Source organism: Periophthalmus magnuspinnatus, chromosome 9 (genome assembly GCF_009829125.3).
Source record: "Periophthalmus magnuspinnatus isolate fPerMag1 chromosome 9, fPerMag1.2.pri, whole genome shotgun sequence".
Classification (NCBI taxonomy): Eukaryota; Metazoa; Chordata; class Actinopteri; order Gobiiformes; family Gobiidae; genus Periophthalmus; species Periophthalmus magnuspinnatus.
In genome coordinates, this window is record NC_047134.1 from 35,904,551 (window position 1) to 35,918,495 (window position 13,945).

Below are 13,945 nucleotides of genomic sequence, written 5' to 3' on the forward strand. Positions count from 1 at the left end.
TCATTTTACTTCCTGGTTGGAGACGAGCAGCAGATGGGACACATGTTACCTAGCAACCACAATGTAAACAAACACAATAGAGAGGGGAGGGGAGAGAGAGAATGAGAGAAATACAGGAAGGAGGAGAGAGAAAACGAGAGGAAGAGGAAGAGAGAGGAAGACGACGTGTATTTTGATTCAAACACATTTGTTTGATCCAGTTTTATCATCTGCTCTTCAGCTGTGAACAGGAAATCACTGGATCCACATTTTTAGATCCAGATCATGATCCATGTGTCAAAAGAGACGTTTCACTAAAAGCGTCTAAACTATGAACGTTAGAGTTTAAACTTTAACAGTCATAACAGCTCGGTGTTTAATCTGCAGCTTCACGTTTCAGGTGTTTCAGTTTGACACGTCTCAGTGTAAAATCACGTCTGAGCACGTTTTATATTTGAGAAATGCGTCAGTGACACGTCGTCTTTGCTCGGGGCATTTGTGTGAACTCTGTAAATAAAATGTGGTGGCTCTGGGGCTGAATTGCGCCTTCGTGTGGACTGGAGGGGAGCGTGTTTTAGACGGTGCAGTTTGTACAGTTAAACTTGAGGTCGTGGCACAGATCGGAGCAGATTCCTGGGAAAACCAGAGCTAATATTACAAAAACAGCTCTGAGCGAGGGCTTAAAGAGACATTCTGCTCATTTCTAACTCGTGTTTTGATCCTAAACGATCCATATGTGTCTGACACAAACTCTGAACAAACTCAACATGAAACTTCAGGAAAAGGGACTTTTTTTTCCAGTTTTGTGATTTTTTTTAATCAAACTTGATTTTCGATTATTTTGAATAAGTGGGAGGGAGGCAGAGAGGAGAGAGAAGAAGGGAGAGAGGAGGGAAGGAGAGGAGGGAGAGAGGGAGGGAGAAGAGACAAGTGTGGGGAGAGTGGGAGGGAAGGAGAAGAGAAAGAGGAAGGAAGGATGGAGAGAGATGATGGAGAGAGGGGAGAGAGGAGAGAGGACTGTAGGGGCCACATGGAGGAGACCCTGGTAAGAAATGTCAGAGTTTAAAGAGGATCAGGGGAAGGAAACTCACATTTCAGGCCCAAAACGGAAAAAGTTCCCAACAAAAAGCCTGAAAACTCACATTTTGTGTTTTATTTTGAAGGTTTGCAAAATCAATAAAGATAAAAATACACCGTCATAGCCTGAAAAAAAAAAGCGGCAAAATCTTTAGCATAAGTTGAAAAAAACAAAATGGAGCTGGGCGTCTCAACGAGGGTCACATCCTCAGACTTTGACACTTTAGACACAACATTATTCCACTGTGTTTGAGACGAGCTTTGACTGAACCTTTTTAAGAAGCTTCAGGTTCAAACGAGATCTGTCAAAAGAATTGAAAATCTGACTCGATACTCAATACTGATACTGATTCCGATACAAAGATGATAATAACAAACTCTCCTTATTTAGACGATTGAGTGTACAGTTCACATTAAATGGTCACTCTCTGTTTTCTTTTCGTCGTCCAGGAGGTTTTGACTCTCGTTTGTATTTCTTTATATCTCAGCAGATGTAACTCTGTGCAGAAACTGTCCGCTGTGTGAACTCCTGCGTTGCCCTGAGTTTAAACTCTCCCCAAAGCGACCCACCGTAGAGTTTGATGAACATGTCTCAGCTCGAGTCCTTTTGAAAAGACGGGATTGGTGAGGCTGGACTTCTGTCGCCCTGACGACGGAGCAGAGATTATTGTGCGGACGCAGAGACGACTGAGTCAACAAGTTTTCCCATGGCTCCCCAAAAGAGAGGGGAGGAGACAGGAAGAATAGAGACGCCATAGAAAGAGGATTTGAGCAATAAGGTCAGAGTGGTACAAAAGTGAGACAAAAGTGAGACAAAAGTGAGACAAAAGTGAGACAAGCTTTGGGGGTGGGCCGGAGGAAGCGGCGCAGGGGGTCGAGGGAGCACTGCAGTGAAACATAAAACAATAACTTAAAGACCTTTTCTACCACGTTCATCACAAACACGTCTGAGGAGGTTTTATATCATACATGTATGTTTGAGTAATCTAGTGATCTCTCCTTATTCAAACCTTATGAGCTGTGACATTCAGTCCAAGGCTCAGTCAAAGGTCGTTAACTAAACATAACACGACCGTAAACAGGTCGAAGCATCGCTCTTACTAAAAAAACATCTTTATGTCAAACACTTAGAAATAACAAAGTCTGTAATATTATGTCACTTTTCTGATCCAAAAACTTCTATGACGACGCGCTTCAAGAGACAGAGCGGCATCAGTAAACACACGAACGCTGCCCCATAGACGCCGCGGGCTTTTCTTTCACCTGTGGATAAATACATCGTGACGACTGTATGGAGGCGACAGGCCAAGGCTCACCTGCGCAGACAGACAGAGGCTCACCTGCGCAGACGGGCCGAGGCTCACCTGCGCAGACGGGCCGAGGCTCACCTGCGCAGACGGGCCGAGGCTCACCTGCGCAGACGGGACGAGGCTCACCTGCGCAGACGGACCGAGGCTCACCTGCGCAGACGGGCCGAGGCTCACCTGCGCAGACGGGCCGAGGCTCACCTGTGCAGACAGAGGCAGGAGGAGACTTTGGCTGATATTAAGTTGATCTAAATCGCCTCGTCAGTCAAACAGCAGCTCTGCAGCGATATTCATTCAAATATCCATGATCTGAACACTTTTTTTTCCTAATTCCAATATTGAAGTATAATAACTCCTCCTTAAAGTCTGCAAAAAAAAAAAAAAAACACAGAACAATCCCTCAGTTTTGTTTACTGCAGCAAATGGCAAATAAATTAACAACACAAACACACACACATTACTGTGAGAGGGCTTAAAACGCCACAAACCTGGAAGATTTAACAGAAAAACACAAAAAAGACAACAAACTAACCAACTCTGTGGAGTTTAGAGAGGAGTAACTCTAAGAAGGAGGGAGGGGAGGATGAGGAGAAGCAGAGGATCAAACAGGGCTGAACAAAAGCTTAAGTTGTGAGTCTGTAGACGAGAGGAGCAGAGGGTCGGCCCCAGACACAAACCACTATTGTGTTAAAATCTGAAATGAAAGAGACTGATCTGCTGCTCCACACAGACGCTGTTCCTCGTCTCTGTGGATTAAAGACTCTAATCTGAGGAGACACTTTGAAAATACAGCACCAGTCTGTCCACTCACACCTGTTAGGGTCTATTTATTTTATTTATCTTTATTTATACAGGGGGACCCAATGAGAGCACTTGGACTCTCTTTTTCATGGGTGCCCTGTTTAAAATACAACACAAACTGAAAAAACAATCAAAACAAATAAGTCCATAAAAAACATCAATAACAAGTGCAGGTGTGTGTATAAAAAAAATATGAAGGTCAGTGAAGGTCTGTGAAGTTCATACTGGATATGAGGAAGACCCAACGAGGAAGATTTTTTAATTGACACTTAACTGTTAAGATGTGTGTGATTTGTGTGACAGCTGAAAGTGTAGACAGAGAATATATGCACTTATATCATTATCTGTGATATTCATTTCATTCATTTCAATTCATTTATTTTTGTAACGCCCAAAATCACAACAACAGTTGTCTGAAGGGCGTTCATGTTTTGGTTGATGGGGGAAACCGGAGTACCCGGAGGAAACCCATCCAGACACGAGGAGAAACATGAAAAACTCCACACAGAAAGGCCTGGGCGACCCGGGGATCAACCAAACCTTCTGCTGTGAGACATGAGCCACTCAGCCACCGAGATATACACACAAAAACACAACAACACAAAAACACAACAACACACAAAAACACACAAAAACAAACAACACACAAAAACAAACAACACACAAAAACACAACAACACACAAAAACACAACACACAAAAACACAACAACACACAAAAACACAACAACACACAAAAACACAACAACACACAAAAACACAACAACACACAAAAACAAAACAACAGGAAAATCAGACAAAACAAGAAAAATCGGCCAGATGAGGAGGAAGAAGACCAGACGAGGAGGAGGAGAGGGAGGCAGGTGGAGGAGGGCCAGGCACACACAACAACAGTTTTACCACTGGCGCCCCCCTGTGGCACCTGGCATTCCCAGCGGTCTCCCATCCCTGTACTATCCCGGCCCGACTCAGTTTGTTCTGGATTTTTAGACTGATATCGACATGAACAAATTTCTGTTATGATCTGAAACACGAGAGTCACGTGGATTTGAAAACATGTTATAGATGACAGGGCGAAACGTCAGGGCGAAACGTCAGGGTGAAACGACAGGACAAAACGACAGAGCGAAACGACAGAGCGAAACGACAGGGCGAAATGACAGGGCGAAACGACAGGGCCAAATGTCAGGGCGAAACGACAGGACAAAACGACAGAGCGAAACGACAGAGCGAAACGACAGGGCGAAACGACAGGACGAAACGACAGGGCCAAATGTCAGGGCGAAACGACAGGACGAAACGACAGGACGAAACGACAGGACGAAACGACAGAGCGAAACGACAGAGCGAAATGACAGAGCGAAACGTCAGGACGAAACGACAGAGCGAAACGTCAGGGCGAAACGACAGGGCGAAATGTCAGGGCGAAACGACAGGACGAAACGACAGGACGAAATGTCAGGACGAAACGAGAGGGCGAAACGACAGGACGAAACGACAGGGCGAAACGACAGGGCGAAACGACAGGACGAAACGACAGGGCGAAACGACAGGGCGAAACGACAGGACGAAACGACAGAGCGAAACGACAGGGCGAAACGACAGGGCGAAACGACAGGACGAAACGACAGGACGAAACGACAGGGCCAAAGTCAGGGCGAAACGACAGGACGAAACGACAGGACGAAACGACAGGACGAAACGACAGGACGAAACGACAGAGCGAAACGACAGGGCGAAACGACAGAGCGAAACGTCAGGGCGAAACGACAGGACGAAACGACAGGACGAAATGTCAGGACGAAACGACAGAGCGAAACGACAGGGCGAAACGACAGGGCGAAACGACAGGACGAAATGTCAGGACGAAACGACAGAGCGAAACGACAGAGCGAAACGACGCAGCTCAGCACCAGGTTCCATTAGGACACTTCTCACTTCTCACTCATTTTTCCATAGACTTTCAGAAAAAAATGGATATCAAAAGCTTGAAAAGTCGATCAGGGTTAATCATGGACCACAAGGCCTATAATTTCAAATCTGTTTCTGAAACTTTATAAACCGTTCAGTTATTCAAACATTTTGCTGAGTCTTGTGTTTTAAATGTGTTTTCTGGACTGGGAAAAATGAGTGGAAAATGTCCTTCTGGAACCGGAGTGGGCGTCACTGTGACCTCCATAAGACGTGATATCTGCAGAGGGAGTTATGCTCTTAAATAATAGTCTGATTCGTTCTTCTTCGGGTTTGGGTTACTCGTGATTACAGGTTGTTACCAAATATTTTTTTTATCAATGGATTTTTGTCTGGAGGATAATGAGCCTCGGTGCTTGGCAGATGTGCACTTCTCATCTCTAAAGGTCGGACGAGGATTATATTTCTTGTTCTTTGTTTGCTCAGATAAAACCAAAGGGCGTGAATCACCTCATTTTACTCAACTTTTTCCCAGGAAAGTCGCTCCAGACAAACTGCGGCTTGTTCAGGGTCCAGTACCACACAGAGCGCTGGGCGTCCTGTTTGTCACACTTGGTCCTGTTTGTCACACTTGGTCCTGTTTGTCACACTTGGTCCTGGTTGTCACACTTGGTCCTGGTTGTCACACTTGGTCCTGTTGTTTGTCACACTTGGTCCTGGTTGTCACACTTGGTCCTGGTTGTCACACTTGGTCCTGGTTGTCACACTTGGTCCTGGTTGTCACACTTGGTCCTGTTGTTTGTCACACTTGGTCCTGGTTGTCACACTTGGTCCTGGTTGTCACACTTGGTCCTGGTTGTCACACTTGGTCCTGTTTGTCACACTTGGTCCTGGTTGTCACACTTGGTCCTGGTTGTCACACTTGGTCCTGTTGTTTGTCACACTTGGTCCTGGTTGTCACACTTGGTCCTGGTTGTCACACTTGGTCCTGGTTGTCACACTTGGTCCTGGTTGTCACACTTGGTCCTGGTTGGGCCCAGGTCCAGTCCTGATGTAGGTCTATGTGTGACACAGACTGTGCAGATAAAGTGAGACGTCGCCTCAGCTTCAGCTCCAGGTGGAGCTGGAGGCGGAGCAGGTGTAGAGGCCGATCTGGAGCAGAGTTACATTTGTGGAATTGTGACTGTGATTATTATAGCAACAAAAGAGCCAAGAGCAGGTAAAGCATCACTGGATTAACAGGGAGCGGACGCTTAGCAACGCTGTCAATCAAACCTGTCGCTAACGCTAACAGGAGCGACCTCGGGGAAAGAAGGACCTGATTTGTCTGTTATTAATGTTCAGATCTTGATTTACAGACACAATAGTGAAATAAAAACCCCAGGATCATGTAGAGGGTTAATACGAACATTTAAGACCAGAATGAGACTGAAGCAGCAGAGACAGAGAGGACAGAGACAGAGACAGAGAGAGGACAGAGAGGACAGAGAGAGGACACTGTTTTTACACAGAAAGTGAAGTGGAACCAGAGTCGATGGAGCTGGAAGTGCGCACATGCTCGCGGCGGCTAACGCGTTAGCTCTGTGTCTATGTGTTTAATAAAATATCTCCACTCAATCATGTATCATTCAGAACCAAATATGGAACTTCTTCTTCTTTTCCATCAGAGTTTTGTGTGTTGTTGCTCTCTGTCCTCTGTGTTTTTTTTCCTTATTTACGAGCTGCAGTGTTTGTTTTGAACAGATCAGATCACTCTCTGAGCTCTCCGTGATGAAACGCCATTATAAAAATACTTTTTTAAAGTCCTGATTAGACGATTATCTTTGCAGCTCTATCCCAGTCCCTAATAGTAAATAAAACTTTAATTCGGTAAAACAGTTTCTGTGATTTACTGTAGGTGTGTGTTGTGTGTGTTGTGTGTGTTGTGTGTGTTGTGTGTGTGTGTGTGTGTGTGTGTGTGTACGTGTACGTGTTGTGTTCAGGTATGGCCGCTCTGGACAGCCGCGCGTCGGGGAAAATGGGGTTGAGGGCGGTGGTCTACTACACCTCCACCACCGTCATCGCGGTCTTCATCGGGATCGTGATGGTGCTGATCATTCACCCCGGAAAAGGATCCAAAGACGAGTTCACCCAACAGCAGAAGGTGGAGCAGGTGAGCCCGGCCGACGCCTTCCTCGACCTCATCAGGTACGTCTGAACGTCACGCTTTAACCAGAATGATACTGTGACGTCAAAATATATTTAATTACAAGACTTTTTACTTAAAGACGGGGTATTATACAAAATCGAGCTTTGTCCCATGTTCTAACGTTGTTCCTCATCAAAAACACGTCTGAAGATGTTTTAAATGTCGTCCATCCATGTTTGAGTAATCTAGAGATCTGTCCTGGGCTCTATTCAAACCCTCCTTACAGTTCGATGTGTTACAAAGCTCCGCCCACAAGCCTACACCGCCCACGCTCCCACACGGCAATTTGTCCATAAATATACAAAAACATGGAACAAAACAATATACTACAACTTCACAAACCTGAGGCGATGTGGAGTGTCATTAGTTTGATGCAAAGAGAGAGAGAGGACTGAGAGTGTTGAAAATAAAAACTTATTAAATGTAAAAAATACCAATGAAAGGAAACATGATGATTTAAATAAAAGTAAATACGTAAAAAACCTGAGGAAACTACAAATCCCATGATCCTTTGCTCTGTTTCAGCGCAGACAGGAAGTAACTGTTATTAAGCAGTTTTAAATCTTAATTCAGTGGATTAAAACAGTAATGACACGAACGGACACTGCACCAAGAGACGTGGACATGTCACTTTAAATATCCACAAAAGACACTCAGTCGAGTGGAGGAGCTGCTCCGTCAGCTCCGTCAGCTCCGTCAGCTCCGTCAGCTCCGTCAGCTCCTCCAAATGTTATTTTTGTTTTCTTCATTTTACAGGAGCTTTAAAGAGGCTGATGTTTTCATTTAATCAGTAAAAAGTAAAAGTGTCTTGCTCCAGGACAGATTTATTATAAAAGCAGCTGAGGGTCAAAATGAGACATCTGTGTTTATCTGTGTCTAATTATAAAGTGTTTCTATCGTCCAGCCAAGAGGTACTGCTGGTGCGCTGTTAGCATGCTAGTTGTTCTTTTAGTTGTTCTTTTGCACGTCTGTGAATGATTCAGATGGTAAAAGGTGATATGACAGTGAGGAGTACGTCTGGACTTTCTCTGTGTCAGATTAACTGTTTTACATTCTTATTTTGTGATGGTTTTATTTATTTATTATTTAATGTGTTTTTTAACTGTTTGATCTTTTTTCTAGAAACATGTTTCCTCCAAATATTGTTGAAGCTTGCACCAAACAGGTAAATCTATTTCACTGTTTTCTTTCACAGATTTATATTGAACACACTGCAGAAAGTCAAGTCTAACCAAATTAAAACTGAATGAATGAGTTGAATTAATAAAATGTGACATAGTTTTGAGTAAATTTCACCTGAAAAGTAAAATATCGAGACTTTTTGTGCATAAAATAGAAAAATGCATCTTTTTTCATAAAAGATAAGAAAAACGTGGCTGCACTTCACAAACACAAACATGAGTTTATGTTGGACTAAAGACTTTTTCCACTGGTCGATCATTTTACTCAAATCAGTTTAACTTTTTACATAACAGAAAAAAATATTTATTAAAGTGGCACTAAACACAAATCTACTTTTTTTCATTAATCTGTGAACGTTTTAGCCTCGTTCCTCCAACATTTTGTGCCATTTTTAGTTCAAACTATGGACAGATTTACACCACAAAGCCTCAAATGAACAAACTGCTCATCTGGACTGTGGTTGTGGGCGGAGTTTATGTCCCACGTTGGTATTTTTTCCCCATAGATGTAAGAAAAACAAAATAAACGGAAATTTTTGAGAAATGTGTTAATGATAAAACAAGAGATGCATCGATACGATACTGAAAAACCTGCCTGTCAACGTCAAACTGACCGTCTCGTCTTTTCTGGTCCAGTACAAGACGCAGTACGCGAGGCGAGTGATCCAGGTGCAGGTGACTTCTACAAACTTCACCGTGGTCACTCTGAACGGGAGTCAGCTGATCACCCGAGAGGAGATGATCCCCGTCCCCGGGTCGGTGAACGGGATCAACGCGTTGGGACTGGTGGTGTTTTCCATGTGCTTCGGTCTGATCATCGGGAGCATGAGGGAGCAGGGACAGCCGCTCAGGGACTTCTTCGACTGTCTGAATGAGGCCATCATGAGGCTGGTCAGCATCATTATGTGGTAAGAGCGAGAAAGAGACGCTGGAGGGTCAGGGATGTGAGATTCATCAAATTAATCAAAACACCATTTGAATAATGCAAAATGCAAAGCTGCACGGTTTGAAGTGCCATAATTTCCCCCATAAACAGCACAATCTCTTTTCTGATTAAAGGCCCTGCAGTTTACGTCTGTGATTCTCGTGTTAGTTTGTCTTTTTGTTGTTTATCCTGGACAGGTTTGAACAGAATTAGATATGTGCTGGTGCGCTCTTACAGTTACATCACAAATCTAATCACAATTCCAACTGCCAGAAAATCACAATTAAACCTTTTTCCCAAATTGTTCAGCTCAGTGTCTATATTCATGGATTCAAGTCTTTTATTGAGTCCAGTATTTCTCCAACATCATAGTTTGTGTTTTTCTGCTTCAAACTCCACATAAACAGACTTGTGTTATTTAAGGTCATGCACCTCTTTGTTTTTCATCTTTTTTATTTTTATAATCGAATATACCAGCAGCAGTGGTTCAAAACACTGTGAAAAATGAATTATAAACTTAAAGACTTGATTTACTACAGACTGTGTCCAGGCCTGTCTCACTTTGGATTCTGTTAAAACTGGATAAAATGTAAAAACATGTATTCTTAAAGAGCAGTGTCTATTTGATGATTATTTGATTATAGTTTTGTCTTTTATGTAATGTCGCTAAAATTGTCAATAAGGATGGGACAATAAACAAAAATAGGGGGACAGAGGGGCCCAGAACTGGAGCCTCTTCCTGTTCCTTTATATCAGTGGGGGCCCATGTGAGGCCTATTGCCCTGGGCCCCCACATTTGAGTCGACGGCTCTGCTCATCCAGAACATTCTCCACTAAAACGTCGCTGTTTTCACTGAGAACAAAGTACAAGACTAAACCAGCTGTTTAAACACGGAGCTTATTCATAATATTAAAATTATAATGATTCATATCCAGAATATTTGAAACTGTCAGAAACTTTAATCATTATCATGATCGTTTGTGATAATGTCAATATCGTTCCATGTCTACTCTCCACCGATCTGACCTTTAACTTGGGCTGGTGGCTGCTTGTAGATACGTTTAAAGCCTTACTACGGAACATTCCAGGCAAAGCAATGAACATCTCCAAAGAGACAACCAGGTGGCCGACCCTCCGCCAGAAAAACTAAAAATCAGCGAGGTTTTTTTCTTTTATTAAGTTGTTTTAGATGAAAATTGTGATTTAAAGGTGTAAATTATAACTTTATGATCCACAGGGGTCACAGATGAGAACCATAAAGACACAAGCTCAACATGTCTGCTTTAAAACACTGCTCACACACTGAAACACACTGAAACACACTAAAACACACTGAAACACACTGAAACACACTGAAACACACTAAAACACACTGAAACACACTAAAACACACTGAAACACACTGAAACACACTAAAACACACTGAAACACACTGAAACACACTGAAACACACTAAAACACACTAAAACACACTAAAACACACTGAAACACACTGAAACACACTAAAACACACTGAAACACACTGAAACACACTAAAACACACTGAAACACACTGAAACACACTAAAACACACTAAAACACACTGAAACACACTGAAACACACTAAAACACACTGAAACACACTAAAACACACTGAAACACACTAAAACACACTGAAACACACTAAAACACACTAAAACACACTAAAACACACTGAAACACACTGAAACACACTGAAACACACTGAAACACACTGAAACACACTAAAACACACTGAAACACACTGAAACACACTGAAACACACTAAAACACACTAAAACACACTGAAACACACTGAAACACACTGAAACACACTGAAACACACTAAAACACACTGAAACACACTGAAACACACTGAAACACACTAAAACACACTGAAACACACTGAAACACACTGAAACACACTAAAACACACTGAAACACACTAAAACACACTAAAACACACTGAAACACACTAAAACACATTGAAACACAATAAAACACACTAAAACACACTAAAACACACTAAAACACACTGAAACACACTGAAACACACTAAAACACACTGAAACACACTGAAACACACTGAAACACACTGAAACACACTAAAACACACTAAAACACACTAAAACACACTGAAACACACTAAAACACACTAAAACACACTGAAACACACTAAAACACACTGAAACACACTGAAACACACTAAAACACACTAAAACACACTGAAACACACTGAAACACACTAAAACACACTAAAACACACTGAAACACACTGAAACACACTGAAACACACTGAAACACACTAAAACACACTAAAACACACTAAAACACACTAAAACACACTAAAACACACTGAAACACACTGAAACACAATAAAACACAATGAAACACACTAAAACACACTAAAACACACTAAAACACACTGAAACACACTGAAACACACTAAAACACACTAAAACACACTGAAACACACTGAAACACACTGAAACACACTGAAACACACTAAAACACACTGAAACACACTGAAACACACTGAAACACACTGAAACACACTAAAACACACTAAAACACACTAAAACACACTAAAACACACTAAAACACACTAAAACACACTGAAACACACTGAAACACACTGAAACACACTGAAACACACTGAAACACACTAAAACACACTGAAACACACTAAAGTGCCTCGTGCTGTTCGGGTCCTGCTCAGGTACGCTCCGGTGGGGATCCTGTTCCTCATTGCCGGTAAGATCATGGAGATGGACGACATCACGGCCATGGGCGGTCAGCTGGGCATGTACACGGTGACGGTGATCTGCGGCCTCCTGGTGCACGCCATCTTGGTACTGCCCACGCTCTACTTTGTGGTCACCAGGAAAAACCCGTTCGTCTTCATCGGGGGGCTGCTGCAGGCGCTCATCACGGCTCTGGGGACGTCTTCGAGGTGACGTTTAACTGTTGAACGTCGTTTTTGTGCTAACGTCTGTGTAATCCCTGGACAAAAAGTGAGGAGTGAAGACGTTTGGCGGCTCGTCCAAGCCGCCAAACGTCTTCACTCGTACGACATATTTAAACTCTGGGGTTATTTTGGCGTTTTTTTTAATATAGCACTTTACATCAAAACTAGGTTGAAAATGGGGCTGCTGTGCACTGTCTGTAATTATGAGACTTTTTTATCGTCAGTAAACCAGAAAGTAATGCTGGTGCTCCGTTAGCATGCTAGCTCTGGTGTCTGAAAGTTGTAAAATACATTTATAAACTCAGGGTTAGTAATTATATACTAGGAATGTGTTATGAAAATGAGGGATACGTTTAGATTACTGCAAACTGTTTAAATAAAAAAATAAATATCAGTTGTAAGATTTTAGGATCAAACATCAGCTCGAACGCCGTTTAAAGTTGTGCACATAAAATATGTCCCCAGTGATAAAAAAATAACAAAAATCTTCACCTGGGACGTCACTGGCAGCACGAATGCTCAACTTTGTCAAGTAAAAGTAAAAATACAGAGGTAAAGGTAGAGTTATAGATCTATCCCATTTATAACTACATCCTCAGACCCAGAACAATGAGAACAAGAGCAGGTCGTTCAGGCTGAAAAGGTCCTTTTCAGCTGAAACTGGAGACAAAAGCTGTTTACAGTTTCAGTGTCGTTAGCCCCTCCCCTCAGTTAGATTTAAGTCAGTGTCCACCAGCATCTGACCAGAACTGAAGAAAGAATCTGACCAGAACTGAAGAAAGAATCTGACCAGAACTGAAGAAAGAATCTGACCAGAACTGAAGAAACAATCTGAGCAGAACTGAAGAAACGGCTCAGACGAGCAGCTAAACGTCTTCAGTCTTACAACGATTTGTCCAGTGACAGATTTAACTTTGTCTTTTGCTAAATGTAGAGACATTGATAAAAATTAGACATATTTTGGTCACAGTAAAAATACAAATAATGTAATATGTAATATATATGTATATAATATAATATATATGTATATAATATAATATATATGTATATAATATAATATATATGTATATAATATAATATATATGTATATAATATAATATATATGTATATAATATAATATATATGTATATAATATAATATATATATGTATATAATATAATATATATATATGTATATAATATAATATATGTATATAATATAATATATATGTATATAATATAATATAATATATATGTATATAATATAATATATATGTATATAATATAATGTAATATATATGTTTTCATTTTGTGTTGTTTCCTTTCAGTTCTGCCACTTTGCCCATTACCTTCAAATGTCTGGAGGAAAACAACAAAGTGGACAAGCGAGTGACGCGTTTCGTGCTTCCCGTCGGCGCCACCATAAACATGGACGGCACGGCGCTGTACGAAGCTCTGGCGGCCATTTTTATCGCCCAGGTCAACAATTATGACCTGAACTTTGGACAGATTCTCACCATCAGGTGCGACGCACAAAACACTCACGTTTATCATGTTTCACCCACATGACAATATCCAAGATTTTAGAGAAACGTAAAGAGCAGGACCTTTAACAGAAAAAGAGCCGAAAGAGC

The 13,945-nt window shown here is 41.8% G+C and overlaps 1 protein-coding gene across 1 annotated transcript in view; it reads left to right on the forward strand.

The window, feature by feature from the left end:
- Nucleotides 1–13,945, forward strand: part of LOC117376604 (excitatory amino acid transporter 1-like) — a 36,394-nt gene that overhangs the window by 10,275 nt on the left and 12,174 nt on the right. The window contains exons 4-8 of the mRNA XM_033973114.2: nt 7,056–7,260; nt 8,384–8,426; nt 9,079–9,350; nt 12,085–12,318; nt 13,640–13,834. Of these exons, the coding sequence (XP_033829005.1) occupies nt 7,056–7,260; nt 8,384–8,426; nt 9,079–9,350; nt 12,085–12,318; nt 13,640–13,834 (949 nt within the window). The remainder of the gene's footprint in view (nt 1–7,055; nt 7,261–8,383; nt 8,427–9,078; nt 9,351–12,084; nt 12,319–13,639; nt 13,835–13,945) is intronic.